This window comes from Camarhynchus parvulus, chromosome 1, assembly GCF_901933205.1.
Source record: "Camarhynchus parvulus chromosome 1, STF_HiC, whole genome shotgun sequence".
NCBI lineage: Eukaryota > Metazoa > Chordata > Aves > Passeriformes > Thraupidae > Camarhynchus > Camarhynchus parvulus.
The window spans coordinates 110,840,794-110,861,146 of record NC_044571.1 but is presented as its reverse complement, the minus strand read 5'-3'; the positions used below and the strand labels follow the sequence as shown (position 1 = coordinate 110,861,146).

Sequence of the window (20,353 nt, the reverse complement as noted above, 5' to 3'; positions counted from 1 at the left end):
ATTCTAAGCATTTCTTGGTACAAACATCATGATTAAAAAACAACAGCAGTTTATATATACATATCACTCACTCCTGATGTTAATGGGACGTTAAAGCTCTGTATTATTGTGCTATCACATGTAACCAGGCAGCTTGGAAAAAAAACAACACAGAGAGTGAATATATTTCCACAATGTCTTGCTGTGAAGCTAGCAAGGATTAATAAGAGATTCCAGTGTAACACATTAAATGAGGAAAAGTTTGACTTAGTAGCTATCTGAAGAGACTCACTAAACGCTCTGAACTGATGGTGTGTCACCCAGTAAGTTCTGCGACGTGCTGATCTCAGTTCTAAATCAAGAGAGCAGTGCCTAATGGCTGAGTCTAGCATAGCATCCCAGAAAAGCTATTGAAATCACTGTTTCTATGGAAATTTCTACAAGGGAAATCCAGGGGGCTGAACGGCATGAAAATCATCATGCAGGGATGTTGCCGAGATGGGTCATGCTGACTGAGGTGCTGGTGTAAGTCGTTCCACGTGGCGGTAACTTAAAAAGCTGACTCTGCTTATCAGCAGAGGAAGCGACCACAAAAGATTGCTACTGGAAGATGAGACGAGGGAGGGAGGAATGAAGTACTTGGCAAGGCGAGAAAAGAGCCAGCAGCTGCTACAGCATGAGTAAAAATTAGTTTGTTTGTTTCCCCATTGTTCGGCTGAATTTGTTCATGATCCCACGGCTTAGAGAACTCCCTCAGGTGGAGTCGCGGGATCAGCAGTGAAATCAAGCGATGTTGCAGCGTGGTATTCCTCCGATTCTGCCTGGGACTAAATTACGCAGGGCAAACACCGGGAATTTGCTCATCCGGTTGTCAAGTGACTGAGGGAGATGAAGGTTTAAGTCCAGTGTGTTGTTTTTGGAGGACAGAGAATCCCTGCTGGGCTGTGGCTTGAAGCCATCTGGCTAATTGCATAGGAATTTCCCCACCGTCTGAAGGTGAAGTGGGGCGAACTGCAGTCATGCAGCTTTCTGTCTTGGGCTAAAAGGAAAGGCAACATCCCAACATTAACTATTAAGCCAGCTCGGATGTTGCAATCAGGAGATCAAAGGTCTACAAAGATCTGGAACATCAATTTAGGGCCTGGGCATCCATCTTAGGTGGATATATACAAATGACAGCTCACATTAAGTGAGAAAGGACCCTACAGTAAGTTTATGAGAATTTCAAAGCAGATATAAATCCAACGTTACATGCGAAACAATGGTGCTTCCTTCTATTGAAAATCTTTCCTTCCTTTGTCGTGAGTCAAAAGTTTAGCAAAAGTGATGCATGCCAAATTTATTTGCAAAAGCTGGAGCAGATTTAAAAAAAACAACAAAAAACCCCACTGGTAGCTAACAATAGTGACGCATAAGGGATTGTACTGCTCCCAGTGTTAAACAGATGAGATAATATCAACATCAGCATTGTCTCAGGAAACTCTGGATCAGAATCCTGGCCAGCTAAGTTACAGAAAGGCAAGGAACCGGGATTTCACTTAAAATTTTGAGGGTTATCAGGAAAAACGGTCAGGGGAAGGAGAGAAAAATAGCTTTGAGTTTACCTTTTAGGAGTCTTACTTCAACCCATACAAACTTCCATGGATTATATCCTACAGATAGGTAACAGTGGTGAGGCAGGCCCTGTGCTGATGCAAAGTTCCATCTGAATTTTCTGCAACCACTCGTTGCTGGAGGCTGAATTTGTGCCCCTAATAAGAGTTTCTACTTTGTCTTCCACTGCAAGTGTGCAGGAAGGCAGTGGGGTGTCAGATCAGTGTGCTGAAGGAGAACAGCACTGCTGCACATATATACATCATTTAGTGTAACAGGGACTTCTTAATAGTAACTTTTAGCTAATACTGTAAAACAGTTAAATTCATAATGTATCGGGTCAGAGGAACATCAGGACACTGATTGGGGTGGGTGTGTATTTTTTTAAAGCAATGCTGAATAAAAATAAACTTCCATGCGAAAAATATTTTTAAATAACATTGAATAGCTCCAAACAAAACGCTTAAAACCAGATCAACTGCCTAAGGATTGTCTCCTTGTTTAATTCCATTTAAACTGTACTAACAGAGGGACTACACCTGTCTGAAAACAACCAAAGATGTTTCAACACATTTTTTATCACAGCAAACATGCTGGTTTGGTTTTTCCTTCAGAAATTATTGATCTTTTTTTTATTTGCACTTTTAAAGAAAAGCTTATCTTGCCTGTAGAGAAGTTCAGTTTGAAAGGTGAAATGATGAGAAATCTACAAGCAACCGGAGAACACCTGCTAGAATGTAAACAGCTTGTGCAGATTTACTGCAGGCATCCCTGAGCACCCTGCCTTTAGCAGCAGGACACACCAAGCGCTTTGCTTCAGAAAAATCAAAATAGTTTCTGGTTTTTTGGCAGATTCCAGACGAGACAAAGTTGGAGGCTAGTCCCATCTCTCATGTGGATCACTGATGCCTGCAGCATCCCAGCTTTGGTTACAAACACCAGCCAAACCCCGTAAGAAAAGTGCCTGAGGATGAACAACACTCGAAAGGAAGCCGTGCTGGATGCTGTGAATAGGGAGTGCCATTTTGCACTCTGTGCTTCTCGCCGGTGCTGAGCCACAAAAGAAAGCATGATGCTATTTTAGCCAGCTATTTAGGCCCATGAATAATTCCACTGACTTATTAAGTTTTCACAGAAACTTTAAAAGTTTTAAGTACAGTTAATGTGTATCCACGTGGGTTTGCTGCGGCCAGAACCATTTAATTTCTAAGCAACATCCATATTCTAAAATGTCATTTGAGGCTGTATGTGACCCCTTTCTCACAAAAAAAAAAAAAAAAAAAACAACCAGAACAAACCAACCAAACAAAAAAATTATCATCACCTTTCAGTATCATGTTACCAGGAAAACTTAACACCCCGCAACTCGGCTGCCCATTGTTAACAGACAGAACACCTCCTCATCTAAAATGATACTCCTTTATCTAAAATTACAATAATTAGCTGCCGTGCCCATGCTGGAAGGGGAAACCCCAGGGAAATTCAGAACAGGAACCGTCTACGCTCATTTCCCAAAATTATGCTTAATTATGCTTAATTTTGGGGAGGACAGACGATCGGGGGGGGGGACATGTTCGAGCGCTCACTGGCGAAGTTGTACGAACCCCGCTGATCAGAGGGGATGCCGGGGGGCTGCAGCACTTGCAGGGGGACGTGCCGGGGTGCCCGTAGGCTGAGGAGCGGCACCAGGCAACCGAAACGCGCCTTTGCCGGAGGGAGGGCGGGAAGCGAGGCAGTTTCGGGAAGCCGCGTCCCCCTCCCCTCTCCGGACAGCGGCGGGGGCGGCCTCGGGGAGCCGGCCCGGGGGAGGAGCGGAGCCGAGCGGAGCCGCACGGCGCGCCCGCCCCGCCAGCCCGGCCGGCTCTGCGGGGAGGCGGCTGCCCGAGCGGGGCCGCCCCCGCGCCTCTCCCGCCGCCGCCTGCACCGCTGGGAAGATGGACGGGCACGTCCTGGGATGGATCGTCCTCCTGTGGATCGCAGGTAGGGCCGCGGGCAGAGGCACGGGGTGGCCCCGACGTCCCCGCGCCGTGCCCAGCCCGCCGGGCTCCGCGGCTTTCCTGAGGGCGAAGATTGGGGGAGGTTTTGGGGAGATGCTCCGGAGGGAGCCGGCGTGGGGCCGGGAGCTGCTCGGGGGTGTCCCGCGGTGCAGTTTGCGGGGACTTGGCGGAGAGGGCTGGGAGCGGAGGGCAGCCGGTGCCTCCCGGCCGGCCGGGGCAGCTCCGGGCGGCCCCCGGCTCTTCCTTTCCCTTCCCTTCCCTTCCCTCCGCGGCCCCGGCGGCGCTTGGAGAGAGCGCGCCCGTCCCGGGGAAGGGGCGGCCGGCCCGGGGGTGTCGGAGTGTCCTTGGAGAGAGGGATGGCGACGAACCCCCGGCTCCCCCCGTGCCGTGCCGGGAACAATTGTAGGAACTTTTCCTTCACCCCGCGTCCTGACCGCACATGCGGTCTCAACAGAGGTGTGAGAGGAGGGGGCTGCCCTGCCTCTGCTTCCAGAGGGGCAGAATTCCAGGAGGGCCTTCCCCGTGACGGTGCAGCTTCACCCAGGCCTTTGTCAGCCCAGTTGCCCCCCAGCCCAGCTCGCCGCCCACCGCTCGCCTCCCGAAAAGGTCGGGCAAGTCCTCCCTAGGGCAGGGGGAGGGAGCCGGAGAGGCGAGCAGAGAGAGCTCGGTGATGGGGAGAGGGCAGGGGGGACAAGCTGGAAAGGGGCTGGGTCTGAGAGCTGGGCAAGGAGAGGAGGGAAGGGGTTACAGCACGGTGAGAGCGGCGGGGCAGCCGGGAGCCGGGGAGAAAGAGAAAGCCGTGTCAGGTCAGGAGCAAGATCTGCGTCCGGTGAGCCGGTGCAGCAGCCAGGCACAGGCAGGAGCAGCAGGCTATAGGAAAAGCTGCAGTAGGATGACTTAGCCAGGCAGGCTGGTTACAGGCTCAAAGAAGAAAAACAGACACACTTGGGTTAAGTGGCATATATTTCCCACTGTCACCTATGTATCCCACAAAAAAGACCTCAGCCTCTTCCCTCTTCCTATTCAGATTTAGGATTCACAAGCAGTAAATTCGGCTTTTAGTCATAACACCTCTCTCCCACCACCCACCCACCCCTTTCCTTGCATTTTCACTCTGAGTCATCCTCAACACCGGTGCCTGCCTACTGCTCCCTTCCAGGGTTTCACGGCCTCATCTGGGGCTTCAGCAGCTTCCAGCTCATTCTCCCTCCCTTCTCTCCCTTCCTCCTTGCCTGCCATTTGGCTGCTTCCAAATGTATCCCACTTCAATGAGTTGGTCCGGAGTGGCAGCGCACCCACAGCTGCCCCTCCTTTCCTACTAGCCATAGTGGTGTGCTGATAAATAGCATCCAAGGACCCATGACATTACATTCCTCCCTCTTTCTAAAGAGCTTCTTTATCTGGACGTGTCAGGCTAATCAGGACTTTTTTTATCAAGCTAAAAGACCGGGCTGTTGACACTTTTCTCCTTCCACTGAGGGCAGTTCATGATTCCTGGCAGCGAGCAGTGTTTGGAGCATGCAGGGTCAATGCAGAGAGAGAGAGAGAGGTACCGCTGCAGTGGGAAGACCTTCCAGTTTCCTCTAGCCCTGTGGTTTCGAGACAGGGCTGCGTGCAGATGGTGCTGTGAAGAGCTGGCAGGCACAGGCTTCCGGCAGGCAACAGGTTATCCATAGCTGTGTGCTCACGGATGGAGGCACTCCGTGCTCTCCTGCTCCCCTCCAGCCTCCCGCCGCTGCTGCCCAGCCATAAATCAGGTGCTGATGTCCTTTTTCACAGCCGACAGAGAGCAAATAAGCAAAGGTGTGTGACTGTGTGTGTGTGTGTTTGCACAGAAAAGGAGGAGGGGGCTAGCTAGCAAACATGGATTCGAGATTTTCCTCTCCCCAGTGGCTGTGCAAAGGAATGAAAGGTCTGCATCAAGGTAAGGAGCCCTAATCCAGCCAGAGTAGTACACTGCACTCTGGGGAAGAGGAGTGGGGGTTGGGAGGTGGAGGGGCCAGGGGACAGAGTGCAGGATGGGGAAGAAGCAGGGAGACAAAAGGGAGCACGAAAGAGAAGGCTCTCGTTCCCTTCCCTCCCCTCCTCCCTCCTCGAGGTGGGCTGAGAAATTTCTAATCAGCACTTTCAGTCCCTTTCCTCCCAGCAGCAATTCCTCTCTGTCCTTTGTTTGTCTTTAATTTTTGGCTCTTGCATTTATCTTTTGTTTGGTTTTGCGCATTGTGAGTTCTTAGGGCAATTTCAAAAAATCCTGTGTGAGGCACAATGGATTTGGTTTGGCTTCTCCCCTTCCTGTCCTGCTCTCCCACGTGCCTGAAGCGAGTGTTTTAATAACAACAGCAAATGGATGAAGAGCAGGTCGTTCTTTATTCCTTCCTGTGAGGTCACACGGGTTAAGATATGTGTGGAACTGTGCTCTCATTCTATAAAAAGGAGACACAATTTGCCAAGTATCCTCAGTCCCTCTGTAAAGCCTGTTCTTGTAAATTACCAAGTGCAGCTTGATTCTGGAATGAATCCTCCCCTTGTGTTTACCATTTTCTTATTAATGCTGTAATTTCTAATGCATTTGAAACAAGAGCATAGTGCTGTGCTGGCGACTGAACTTCAGTTTTAGTACAGAACAAGCAGATCAAATTTTTCCTGCCTCACAACTTGGACCAAGCTTGGAAAAATTACAATTAGAAGACTGTCCATGTTAAAATGAGATCTTTTCTCTCTGATAAGTGCTTTTCCACCAGTAATCTAGCACTCAGTCCCTGTGTACTGTTGCTGTACCTGTTCTTTCCCAGCCACAGTTCAGGGGGGCAGGCAGAGGGGGCATGCTGGAGCACAGTTGTGTCTTTGCTGTTTCTGTGACCAGCTGATCACGCTTCTTGGGAAGGCAGGGAAGTGATTGGACTCTTTTACTGGTCTTAATTTAAAGTGTTCATCTGACTTCCCTTGCCTGGCTTCACAGAGCATAGCAAGTGTAGCATAACTGGGAAGAAATCTCATGTTTTTCTTGCTTTGTATTCCTGTGAGGTCACCTTGAATGAGACTGGCAGCTTTGTATATGCCAATGCCCCCCCAAGGACAGGTATTATGCCTTGGTGTTACAAGGCCTGGAGGGATTCTTCACATTGCTTTGCTTTGCTCTCAGGCTTCTGATGAGTGAGATTCCTGGGAATGATTTCTGGGATGCTGAACCAAGTCTAGATCAGGAGGCATCTGACAACTGTAACAGGTTTCAGACAGCAGTAAGACAGGGTGAGTTTGATCTGGTGTCCAGAGCTGGGATAATTCACCTGAGAGCATCCAGGGTGACTTTTGTGGATGTGTGAAGACAGAACCATGCTTTCACCTCAGCTGCAGCTGACTTGTTCAGGCATTGGTTTCTTGCTTCCAAAAAAAGTTGACAATCAGTGGTCACGTTGCTAAGAACACAAGTCTATAGGAACCAGACCAAGACATCCAATTAATTTCCCATAAGCACTGGACACAGTCTGATGGTGATGGCTTTTGCTGATAAATTGCATGGATTGGATTTAGTCCAACATGGGTAGGCAAGAACCTGTACAATACAATCTCAGTGATCCCACTGGCTCTCCATTCATCTGTTTACACATCTCTTTATAATTTCTGACTTTCTGGTCTCAAAGCCCAGATCTTGCTCTTCCTGATTCAAGCCTGATGCACATATGAAAGTATAAATGGTGTGTCAGTATTCAGTAGTGGGGGAGAGAGCACTTTGAAATGATGCAGAGCATCCAAGGTACCAAAACCAACGAAACTTTTGCCCAACAGTTAATTTTATTTGGGAAGGGGTATAAGCTACCCTAAGGGCACTGTCTCTTACCAGGGAATGGATGCTTTTCTGCCAAAGCCCTGAGGTAAAATCTAGGAGTAGGTTTCTGAGGTGCCTGGTTCAGGACCCAGTGATTTCCATTCTCCTGTGTTCACAACTGCCACCCCTGTCAATAAAGGTACATGAAAATGGGGGATGCAATTTTTGCAGTTTCGCAGAATCAGCTGTACTACCTCAGGCAAGAAGTAGCATGAGCCAAATAATTGCAAAGAAAGAGATGAGATGCATGAACAGATAGGGAGACCCATGTGACCTGAAGGATAATCTGTGCTGCCTTCCTTCTCTTGGACTCCAGTCTTATGTGCTCCAGAAGGATGCAGCCTGAGACATGTTCCACCGAACTACAGAATTTGGCCTTGCCATTCCTTCCAGGGTTTGGTGCTTCAGATCAATTTTATTCTAACCACATGATATTTAAGGTCTCCTCCAACCCAAACCATTCTGTGATTCTATTCCTAGAGGCTGTGTAGTGAAGTTAAATCTTCCTGGGATTCATTTCATCTCATCTCAGGGAGGCATAGGCTTCTCTGGATGTCAGTGGCAAAGCAAAAGCCTCAGTTATCACCTCTCAATTGCCTTCTCTCTTGCTCAGGGAAGGGGCTTAGGAAGATCAGGCACACCAGGCTCAAACCCGCCCTTACAAATATCCCCTCTGTAATCGCTTCCTGGAATTTTCTTTAATCACCAGTGAAATGTATTAGTGGTAGCTTGTGTGTAGTGTTGATTGCATAGTTTGAATGCATAATCTGAGGATAGTTCAGGAAAGGAATCAGAGCAAGGAGACAAATGCACATTGCCAATTGAAACAGACAAACCCCATACAATTATATTTCGGAAGTGTGATTATTTTTAAGCTCTTTCTCCGGGAGTCTGTGTGTGTATATATATTTGTACAGACACACAAAATCATGGTTTCTTTTTATTTTCTAAGAGAAAGGATAACTGTGTTTATAAGATGCAATTGGTTAATATTTTTCAGACCTTCTTCTTTGGGTTTAGGAGAGCAAGAAGGGAAGAAAGCAGAATAGTCATGTAGTCATGAGTTTCCCAGGAGCTAGATTTTATTCTTGTTGAACTTGAAACATTGTGAAATTCACAATGAACAGGTTCCTTCTCTAGAGTGCAGGAATTGCATTTCCATCATGACTTTGAAGTAAAGGCTAATTTTGCTCTGTCTGCATCAGTCAAAACATAGCACAACACGATTCAGTTTCTTTTTAGTCCTAGTTGTATTAAACTCGGCAGAGCTACCATGGTGCTGTCACTAAGCTTCTCATAATTTTTCACGTATTTCACTCTTTTTTTTTCTCTGCTCTATTAACAACTCGGAGTTCTGCCCTCTGATACATCTGAGGCTTTTCTTGTCTTGGCTACACTACATTTTGAGGTCAGCAGTTTCTTCTTGGAGGTGAGGAAGTCCTGTAAATCCTGTGCCCGGACATAACTGATCAGTGTAAAGCCACCATCTCGTCTTCAGGCAGTCAGACATCCTGGTGGCCTTTTTGGTGGACACTCTTACAGCAGTGACATACTGCATGAATCAATTCCAGTAATTCTTTTTTGGCAGAGGAAATAACAGGTGTATAATTTCCCAATTCAGCCATATATAATTATATATAATTTAACTTAAATAGATCTAAAGTTTCCTCTGCTCCAGTCTCCCAATCTGAGACACTCTGTTGCTCTTAAATGCTATTCCTGGAAGGAATCCGAAAATAATACTTAAGTTAATAAAGAGCTTGGGATAGGATATAGAACGTGCCAGATAATTTTCTGCACATCTCCAAAATGCTTTTTTTGTAGAAGAACAACTCCTGTATTTTCCCAAAAGCTGCTTTTCTTTTCTTGATGTAGACATTCACATGGGGGTAGGATGGGGAAAGTTAGTCAGATGAGAATTTGCTAAAGCTCAGCTAATCATTTATTAAAGCAGTCCCTGGCTTGCCAAACTCATTAATCTCATTAACAGGGAAGGAGGGCTGTGGTGCATGGGTAGCTGAGAGCACTGTGTTTTCCAAGCAGCGTACTTGGTTCACAAGGGAAAGATTTAAATATTCAGTGTGTCACTGTTTTATCCCAGAAGCTGAGGTAACGTGATGAGTCACTTGATCAGCTCATGCCACATGCTGGCTTTGGCCTCACACTGTGAGGGGTCATGGAGCTGCCAGACACTGGTCTGACATGGACCCATTGGGTTTTCAAGGTGTTCTTCATGTTTCTTGCACTCAGATGCAACTCAGAAGGTGTGAATCTCTGGAGAGGATTAGGCATCACCACTTGGTTCACCTTGAGAGGCAAATGGTGGCATTCCCTTAGCGCCACATGGTCCCTGGGTAAAGGAAGCCTGGCAGAGGTGTCCCAGCTGCCACTTCCTGAATAATCTCTCTGCCTGTGTCTCAGGAAAGTGCGGGAGCTGCCTCATTCCCTGCCTGTCCTGTGGGAGACCTCAGCTGTGCTTGGTGGTACTCTGGAGAGCAGCCACATCAGTGTTTGGATTTGGGTCCAGGCACTTCTGGCAAAACTGATAACCTCCTGTGCGACTTCCACATGGCCCAAGCACAACGTGCACGGTGTCCTGCATTCATTATATGCATAACATAGCATTTCTGTGCAAATGCCAGAGCACCCTTGTGCTCCTCCAGCCTTCACATAGTAGTCCCCAAGGTCAAACCCTGTCTAGATTAGTAGCTCTATTAGTATCAGTGACCACCTTGCCTCTCTGAAATTAGCTTTCCCCTAGGTTCTCTCCATGCTGTGTTTTTCCATTTCCAGCTGGGATTTATAGACTTCATTGTGCTCTACAGTTCACTGCAGACAGTGTATCACTGCAGACGGTGATAACTTGTTGAATTTAATATTCACTGTTTTATCAGCCTCTTCACTTCCCTTTGGTTCTGAATCCTGATCATGCAGTCTCTGCTCACTCTTGCTTTTCAGGTCTGCAGCTGTCTCCAGCTTGACCTTGTCTCTTCATGCCTGCTGTTATACAGTTGATGCATTTATTGCTCTCTGTCTGCTTCAAGCTCCAGTGCTTTAGTCTGTGCCTTCCCCCCCTCCCCATTCTAAAGATATCTCCTGTCATTTCACTTTCTTTTGCCAATTTCCATCTCCTTTTCATCTTTGCTTTCTGGAGTGGGTGGGTTATTTTTGCTGACTCCATTTCCTCTCTTCTCTACATCATTTCTGAATCTCCTGCAACCTGACTGCAGCCCTTTGTACTTATTTTGACCTGGGCTGAGACACCTTCTCCAACTTCTTCCAACTGAATGAGAGCTTCCTGATTGTCATCTCGCTTATCATTCTGTTTCTTATATTTGCTCTGATACTTTATCTTTACTCTTTTTTCTTCTTTCTTGCATTTTCTCTTCTGCTTCTTGATATCAGGAAGTCTTTCTTTGTCTTCAGTCTTTTAATTCCTCACTAAGCTTCCCCAAGTCCACCAGTCCCTTCTGCAGATGTTGTGTAGACTTTCTCTTCTGCTTTGTTGTCTTGAATATTTCCTTGTATTTCCTTTTTTTTTCCTGTTTCCCACCTGCTCTGGGTGAGGGGTGTGGTAACACCAACATTTTCCATACTGAACCTGATTCCCTTTTTCTGATGTTGTGTGAGTGCTCCCAGACATTGCTGCCCGCAGCACAAGGAGGGAAGCAACAAAGGGCGTGTGGGGGAGTTTTGGCCATATCCCTGTGGGTGGGTGGAGGGCCTCACTCTCTGGAAGGCTGGCATTGCTCACTGACTCTCCCTCAGCTACACAAGGGTGTAACAGCAGTCCCCTGCATCTTCTCTGGGGCCTTGATGCATCAGGTCCAGGCTGCAGCTCTCCTGTCAGCTGCTAGATAAACATTATATGTTGAGATCCTTCTCCTCCCTGGGAATGTGAAAAACTTGAGGGTTTGGGCCCCTTTTCTCCACACCTCCCACATGGAGCAGTTTGTCTCAGTGCTACTTGCCAGCACTGGGAAGAGCTCTGTGATTTGGATCCGCTCCTTTGTGCATCTCTGGAGTTTGGCAGAGCAGGCAGCACTAACTGGGCACCAGTGCAGAATGTGCTGGTCCAGGCACTGTGTGTTGCCTGACTTGTAAAGAGGAGGTGTGGTGCCACTGAAATGGGGAGGGAGGTGACGTATTCTGCAGTGGGATTGTCATGAATTCAGGATCTGACCCCTTGGCTGACCTGCTGTACAAGTGGAGCATGGCCATCCCTAAAATACCTCTTCCTTATGTTTGAACCTGCCCCAGAAGCTGTGAATCATCTCACCATTGTGTTAGGGCTTCCATAGCATAAGGATGCTACATTTGAGCCTTCAGCCCTATCATGCTGTGTTTTTCTTTGTGACTGTAAGCTATGAAAAAGCAAACTTATTTCTGCTGCCAGCATCCGTGCTTACATACATTGAGGAGTGTTGCTCCCTAGCACCTGAAACAGATGGACAATTTTATGTATGTGAGGAGAATAATGCTGTGACAAAATGCAGTAGCTCCCTCTTCAAGCAGTGCCAAGGCATATGATACTGATGTTTTTGTCTTCTAGCTGAGGTGGAAGGGTTGCAGGTCACCGTCCCTGAGAAGAAGAAGGTGGCCATGTTGTTTCAGCCTGCTCTGCTTCGCTGCCATTTCTCTACTTCTTCCACCCAACCAGCTGTGGTACAGTGGAGGTACAAATCCTACTGCCAGGACAGAATGGGAGAAGCTCTGGGAATGGTGACTTCTGGCTTGCAAACAATGAGCAAGAGGAACCTGGACTGGGATCCCTACCTGGACTGTGTGGACAGCAGGAGGACAGTCCGTGTCGTGGCCTCCAAGCAGGGATCTGCCATCACCATAGGAGACTTCTACAAGGAAAGAGATGTCAGCATTGTCCATGGTAACTCTCCTACCCCAGGGATGCTTGGTGGGGGCTGCAATGGACCCTCAGCAATTTGGGACACTGGAGTCTGGCAGTAATTGTTCACTTCGCTCCCTTAGAAACGGCTGTGGGAAGGGAGCTCTTGTATGGCAGACATTTAGGTTCAGCCAACCAATCCTAGACCCAAAGGGAATTTCCTTTGACACTTCCCTTCAATTAACTCTAGGTCTTCAAAGACAATATCCTTTTTTCCATTCCATGAAGTGGAAGCTTTTTATTCCTGACTTCTGCATATTGCCATGTATATAGATTTTTCCTTAGCAAAGGGGTGGCATCAAGAGATACAAATTCAGTCTCTGCAGGATAGGTTTTTCTTCCTTGCAAATGCCACTGCTTTTTTCTTAGTTCTGAAATACCAAGATTATCCTACACCTCATGTTTGCTCAGCCACAGACTTCACCAGCTTACCCTGTCATGAACCTAAACTCACACAGCCTTGGGCAGAGTGAAGGGGAGAGATTTCTGTGGGGTGAAGTCAGGTTGGGTGCAGATGAGGGATGGCAGGGTCCTTAAACATTTTTGTCTGGAAGGCTGTGTGAGAGACCTTGTCCCTCCAAAGTACAAAGTGTCTGATTGACTGGGGAGACCACCTAGCCAGAAGTGGAGGCTCTTTGGTGTGGAGGGCATGTGATCAGCCTCACAAGAGGGAGTGTTTTCCTTTGTCTCTGTGTAACCTCTTCACATATGACTGAGGTGCTGTAGAGGAGACAGATGCTGTCTAAGCCCTTTTTTCATGACAGGAATAGTGTTGGGACCCATGCCCTAGGTGACAGGAAGGACAGAGAGACATTAGTGACCCCTTGTGCTCTTGGCAGTTGCAGGGTGAGCTGCCTCTGCAGCATTATCTGATTTCTCACCTACAAACAGAAGTCCTGACCTGTTGTTTTTTCCTGAATACTGTGATATTCTGGGTGAGGTTAAACCTTCTTCTTAGAAAGGAAATGAAATTAATTTGGGACACAGAGATGGATCCAGTGCATTCTTCCTGTAAATGTTGGAGGGAAAACCTTACTTTTCTTTTTTGCCTTAACAGATGCAGACCTGCAAATTGGGAAGTTGATGTGGGGAGACAGTGGCCTCTATTACTGCCTTATTATCACACCAGATGATGTGGAGGGCAAGAATGAAGAATCAGTGGAGCTGCTTGTGCTTGGTGAGCCCTCTTGTTGGGCTGCTTTTTCGGCAGATACCTGATGCATCTTTCCTCCTGCTCTCTTGCTGTCTCTCCATCCCCATGCACTGTATTACTATGGGTGTAAGAGCTATGTGAAACAGTCCCTGCAGTGCTGTCACCATTGCCTTGCACCTTGTGCAGTCATTCACACCTAGGCAAAGTGGGTGGCAAATGCTACCAAACCAGAATAGTAATGTTTACACCCACACTGCTCACACGTTACACAGGCGTAAATGACTGCAGAGAGTGCGGGGCTATGGAAAGGCAGAACCCTTGTTTTTAAGGGATAAAACAAAAAACTTGCAGCAAAATGAGCACTTGAGACAGAGTCTTTTAACAGCAGGCACCCAGAAGACATCAGATCCTGTGATTTTTGCAGTCCTCATCCCACTCCTCTGACCTGTGAGGCTGTCAAGAAGCACTGTGTTGAATGTGTCTGTTTGGGAGATTTTTTTGTGTGCCTGATAACACTTGTCCAGTTAGAGGTGCAGTTTCACAGTCATCCTAATCAGGTCTGACCTGGTGCTGCCACTAACAGGACCTTCCCTCTCTGTGGTGTGTGTGCTTGGCTCTGCTTCTGTTAAGTTCCCTTGAGCAGTGTGCTGAGCAGGATCAGTTTCTTACCTATTTGCAGGGTTTGCTCTCAGTGGTGGCTTCCATGATACAGCTCACTGTAAAGGTCAGAAAAGCAGCCGTTCCAGCTAGAGGAGAAAGCAGAGTGGAATGGGCCTTTCAGGGACTTTTGTTGACATGCCTGGAGCCAGCTGTAGTACTTCAACTCTAGATGCCCCAGGAGAGCAAGCTGAGTTTTTCCCAGCTTACCTTAAGACCTCACCATGGCTCTTGTGTGTACAGATCTGTGCATCCTATGATGGAAATATTAAAAAGCTTGGGTTGATAGTGTGTAGGTGATCTGTGGAGGTGTGCAGTAGAACATGTCAAGCAGTCCCTTGATCTCCTACCAAAGGTCAGAGTTTAATTGGTGTTTATATTTGGAGCTGTAGTTATCATCACCAGGTAAACCAGACTGAATGGGGGTGAGTGGCTGTCACAGTGCCATTGCCTCTCCTCACCCCTTTAATGTCAGCCAAACAATGGACAGTTGGAGTGGAAGGTCAGAAAGCGGAAGGTCAGCCTGGTCACTCCAGAAAACAGTGTCACACTCCTGTGTAAATCCACAGTGTGACATCTGTCTATCATCTGCCGCTTAGTGACAGGCCCAGGACCAACCTGTGTGAGTTCAGGTGAGGTTATCTCTGCCAGGTGGCAGTGGTAGCTGTTAGAATCCTCTCCTGAGGTCCTGTGTCTCTGTAGCGATGAGCTGCTGAATTTTTGTCCCTTTTTCACCTTCCTGTCTAAGATTTGGTGTCTTCCTCTTGTATATCTACAACTGTGCTCAGACACCAATGATGAAACAGTACCATGGTAACAGGAAAAATTGGTTTTTCAGTGTGTACAGAAGGCTGTGGGGAGAAAACACAGAAATCCCCTCCTCTGGAGCTGGCTTGATGTCTCTGCCCCCAGTTCATCGTGGTTATGTTGGGGGACACTTATAGCTTAGGCTGCATCACCCGTGACCACATCTGCTTTTCTGTTCCGCCTCTGGGGCTGACCGTGCTCTTGATGCAGCTCTCTGCCAAGTTTGGCAGCAGCATGAAAGCAGACTTGTCGTGGGCTTCCTTCTGCCTCATGCTGTTAGGCAGCTTCTGTATATTGCTTTTCCCGGGTAGAGGCAGCATTCCAGCTTTTGGTGCAATCCAGGATTACCTACCTGTTTTCCTCCTTCCCCCTCTTCCCCTTCCCACCTTTTTCTTTTCCTTCTGCCTTTGCTGTTACTTTTTTCTTTGTTTTCCTTTATCTCTCCCTATTGATGGCTAAAGGATGAAGCAGCCAGTGATGAAAATACTGTTCCTTAATATTCTGCATATTCTGGGATATTTTTTGTTCCCATTGCTTGGAGGGAGACGCTGAATACAGATGTAGGTTGCAGCAATTTTACAGTCCTAGAGGACATATGATAAAAGGGTTTTGTTTGCTGTTCTGCTGCTCTTTGGGTGAAACCCAGATTCCCTGTTAGAGAGTTTGGAGCAGCAGAGGGATAGTGTGTGAGAGATGCTACAATTCCCAGAGCACATTGCTGTTTGCTCCCTGCTGACAGTGGTCTCTCAGATACAATTTACATGGCTTATTTTGGGGTTGCTGCATGATTTCAGCATAAATTAGAATTTTGAATAGAGCAGAGGTTCTATCCACTCACGTTATCCTTGGGGTGACAGAAAAATCAGAATGGAAAAGGAAATAGGAAAATATCTCTTCTAGTGGTCTTATATTAATGCCAGGATGAAAGGGCAGTTTAATATCATGTTGAAACCATGAAAGGACTGAGAAGCAAAAATGGTAGATATCATACTAATAGCATCAATAAATTAATGGAAGTTTGTTTAGCTAAAAATGCAGGGTCCTGCTTTTATACAGTGAATCATACCATGAAAAATTGATCAAAAGGCACTTTATCATGACTTAGAGCAAAATCTAAAACCTGGGCAAATTACAGTATTTCCTTTTTTCCTAGGAAAACGATCACAGAGACCTTCAGTGACCTCTTGGGTAGCCAGGGAGCCAGGGTCTTGGTGGGATTGCATGTTGGGTTTTGTTACCTGGACGTGTCATGTGGACACTCAGAGCTGCTGGTCAGCTCTGGGTAGCATCAGAGAATCCCATGTGCTGTCCTCATGTCACACTTATTTCAGAAAAGCATACAAGCATTTATTTATATCCATTTATGCTCAGCACAGCTGATAGGATTTGTAAAGCATACCTGATGTTAGGCATGTGCTTATTATGTACTTTGCTGAAAAGACCATTCAGTATCTTCTGCTTAGTCAGGGACTTCAACCCTCTCTAAGGGAATCAGTGCAGGTCAGGGAAGAGGAGTAGCAACCTCTGTCTCAGAAACACAGGAGATTGGGGTGGTGAATGTCCTCTGCAGTAAGGAGAGAATTTAAATTAAAAAAAATACAATTAAATATTTATTATATTTTAAAAATATACTTGAGACCTTATTATTCTTTGCAGCTGTCTGAAAGGAGGTTGTAGCAAGGTGGGGGTTCATCCTCAAGCTGTGTTGGGAGGGCGTTCAGGTTGGACATCAGAAGGAATTTTGTCACATAAAGGTTGGTTAAACATTGGAATGGGCTGCCCAGGGAGGTGTTCAAGTCACTGTCTCTGAGGTGTTTAAAGAAAAAATGGATGTGGCAGTCAGTTCCATGGTCTGGTGGTGTTTGGTCACAGGCTGGGCTTGAAGATCTCAGACATCTTTTCCAGCTTAAAAGACTGTGATATATGTGCATTTTGATGGCATTTGGAATCTCCAAACAGGATGTTCTGTTTCTGTTGCAGACTAGTCCAGAACTTAGCAATTCCTCATCAGGAATCAAGTGATACTCCCTGCATTCATGTGTTTTATTAGAAAAGGAGAACCTTTGCTGACATTACAGCTGTGCTAATGAATCCCTTTGAAACTTTATACATTTTAATTTTTAAGCTTTTTAGTGTGATTGAAACTAAGAGGCTGAATCCTAAATTGAAGAAAGTCTACATTTCTGTTGTAGTAGCTGGCAGCTAATGTCCTGCTTCTTGAAACACAGACAGTGCTATTAATCATATTGTTATTTGTAGCCCCTGTGTATTGCTTTTTTATATGAGAATGTCAGTGGGCTTCAGTGAAGTAATTCATTGCAGCCTTTCTGAAGGGCACTGCACGTGTACCAGTGCAGGGATGCAGCGTGCCTGGAGTAACCTTCAAACCAGAACCACAGGGCAGTGTCAGTGTCATCCTGGCTTCGTGTCACCAGCTCACATCAGGAGGCAGTCCAGCTTCATTGCATGGCCCTGCATACAGCCCAATAAGCCTTCCCAAGAGGCAGAATTTACTAACCAGGTGCAGGGGCCTATGGAAGCTGCTACACTGCTCCCTTCCCAAGCTGAAACAGCTACAGAGCAGTGCCTGAACATACAGCTCAGCTCAGCTGGGCACCCTGGAACCCATAGGTCTGTGCAAGCTCGGTGATGTTTGCATTCTGAGATTTTACATAGCTTAGACATGCTTCACAAAACAGTGGTTCCATTCCCTGGGAGGTTCTGGAAGAGGCCAGAAAGTACTCCACTAACTCCAGTTGTTGGTTTGACGCTGTGGTTAGTGATCTGTGTGCTTTGCTAGATAGATATTGCCAGCTTTCTTTTCCATCCACTTCAGCAGCTAATTTTACATAAACTGTGTATCAGTGAAATATTATTTTATGGTGAATCATAGAATCATTAAGGTTGGAGAAGACCTTCAAGATCACTGAGTTCAACCTTTTATTGAAGACCACCATCTCAACTAAAACGCAGCGCTAAGTGCCACGTCCTGTTGTTGAACACTTCCAGGGATGATGACTCCACCACTTCCCTGGGCAGCCCATTCCAGTGCTTAACCACACTTTCAGTGACAAAATTCTTCCTGATGTCCAGCCTGAAACTGTTCTGGCACAGCTTGAGGCCATTTCTTTTCATCCTGTCACTTCTTCCCTGAGAGTGGAGGTTGACCCATCTTTCCACACCCTCCTTTCAGGCAGTTGTAGAGAGTGGTAAGGTCCCCCCTGAGCCTCCTTTTCTCCAGATTAAACACCCTCAGCCACTCCTGATCATACCTGTGCTCCAGACCCTTCCCCAGCTCCATTCCCTTCTCTGGACTCACTCTAGCCCCTCAGTGCCTTTCTCAGAGCGAGGAGCCCAAACATAAACACAGGACTTGAGGTGTGGTCTCACCAGTGCTGAGCGCAGGACAATCACTGCCCTGCTCCTGCTGGCCACACTGTTCCTGATCCAAACCAGGATGCCCTTGGCCTCCTTGCCCACCTGGGCACACTCTGGCTGATGTTCAGCTCCTGTTGACCAGCACCTCAGGTCCTCTTTCATTGCACAGTTTTCCAGCCACTCTTCCCCAGCCTGTGGCTGGAAAATGCTGTGGGAGACACTCCCAAAGGCTTTATTAGGTCCAGGAAGACGCATCCACAGTCTTTCTCTCATCCTCAGGGTGGGTCACCTCGTCATAAAAAGGGATCAGCTTGGTCAAGGAGGACTTGCCTTTCCTAAACTCATGTTGGATCCTTCTGATCCTCTGTTGCCCTGTATGTGCTGTGTGGTTGCACTCAAGAGCATTTATTCCATACACTTCCTGAGCACCAAGGTCAGTCTGACAGACCTGAAATTCCCCAAGTAAAAAGCTGAAGCTTCTCCCATTGTTATGCTTCAAATAAAAACAATTAGCACTTGAGGTTTGTGTTAATTTCTGGAGACAGCTGGCAACTAACAAGCTGACATCTTCTGCAGTTTATATAACCAGCCAGTATCCATATAGGCTAAACCCCAAATTTAAAAAGTCTCACACCCATAGTAACAGTAGTAAAGAATGTAAAGTAAAGAATGTAGATACATATCCACACAGCATATTGTACAGTAATTAATGTGCTAATAGAGACATGTGTTGACTTTCAGTGAGGATAAATCTCCACTGGGACACGTGTGTATGGTGTGCAATGCTAATAAGGCAGTTCTTACTCAGCAAAGTGACTCAATAGCTGGTATAAATATAGCCAGGTTTGGAGTCTCTTCTATGCCAGGAGAGACTGTATAATAAAATTTGACATGATTTCGGAGATTGAAAAGTTCTTGGCAGAATTTTCCCCTACATGATGTTGGTTTTAGGATTTTGCTCTGATTTGCTGAAAAGCTGCCAGTAGCATCCGAGCCAGTGCTTGGTCACAGGAGTTGGCAGAGTTGTGCTGGTGGCCTTGTTGTTGGGGATGTGTTGGCCCACATCTCAGCTGGGAAAATGTCTGTGAGCAGCTCCATGGAGAGGGCTCACCAACCTTGAGCTGTGACCTGAGGTGGGTAGTGCCAGCAGGCGAAGGAAGTGATTGGCAGACTTCCTCTTAAAAATCCTGGAAAAGTGTTGATGCACTGCCCCCGACCACTGTGCTGCCGCCTTTGTAACCTGCTTCCAGTCCCCCTCATCCTAGCCCAGCCTATTCCTGGTTATTTATTTCACACCCATTAGAAGTGCTACTTGTTGCCAAGGTTTTTTACCCCTGTTTTCCTCCTTATTTGCCAGCGACAGCCACACGCTGCTGCTCACAAAGCAGACCGGTGTGATTAAAAGACCGCGGTTACTAAGGCAGCCATGGCAACAGCCTCCTTGGAGGTCTTTGTTGCCTGCTAAAACTTTGATCTCCAAAAGGACTGCTGCTGTTTCTCCGTCCAATTGAAGGGAAGGATGGGAAGAAAGGATAAAGTTTACTCCAAGCAGAGGGAGCACAGAGGGACCCTTTGCAGAGCCATGCTCCTCCAGTAAATCTCACAGCAGCTGCCTTGGAAAAGTGTCTGATTTACAAGGGCCACACTTCCTCTCCTGTGCTTTCCAGCCTCTCCTCAGGCCAGTGTCCCTTGCCAGGGGCCTCTTGCTGTGGCATGGCTTGGCAAAGTGTTCCACCACTGAGAAGGAAATAATTCCCTCTGTAGTTGCTGTGTCCTGTGATCACACTGCAGCAGGCTGGGCTGTGGAAGCAGCCTTCAAACAGGAAAACAGTTCAGCAGTTACTGCCGTAGTTACCCAATATTTATCACATTTATGCGACTGCCAGTATTTGCCATGTTCCCATATTTACCCAATTGCCATGTTTCTGACTGCACCTGCGCCTACTTTATTCATGCCATCATTTCTTTTCAGCTGCACCACTTACCCTAATTATTTTTGTGTCTCTTCTCTGCAGACTCTCTGCTAATTGTGTGCTTGACTCCAGGTCTTCCCTGCTCCG

At 47.0% G+C, this 20,353-nt stretch overlaps 1 protein-coding gene across 5 annotated transcripts in view; it reads left to right on the top strand.

Annotated features, from left to right (window-relative positions):
* The first annotated feature begins 3,432 nt into the window (after positions 1–3,432).
* Positions 3,433–20,353, top strand: part of ILDR2 (immunoglobulin like domain containing receptor 2) — a 38,943-nt gene continuing 22,022 nt past the window's right edge. For all 5 annotated transcript variants that reach the window (XM_030958537.1, XM_030958528.1, XM_030958518.1 and 2 more), the window contains exons 1-3: positions 3,433–3,552; positions 11,948–12,280; positions 13,356–13,475. In XM_030958537.1, the coding sequence (XP_030814397.1) occupies positions 3,507–3,552; positions 11,948–12,280; positions 13,356–13,475 (499 nt within the window). In that variant the 5' untranslated portion in view covers positions 3,433–3,506. The remainder of the gene's footprint in view (positions 3,553–11,947; positions 12,281–13,355; positions 13,476–20,353) is intronic.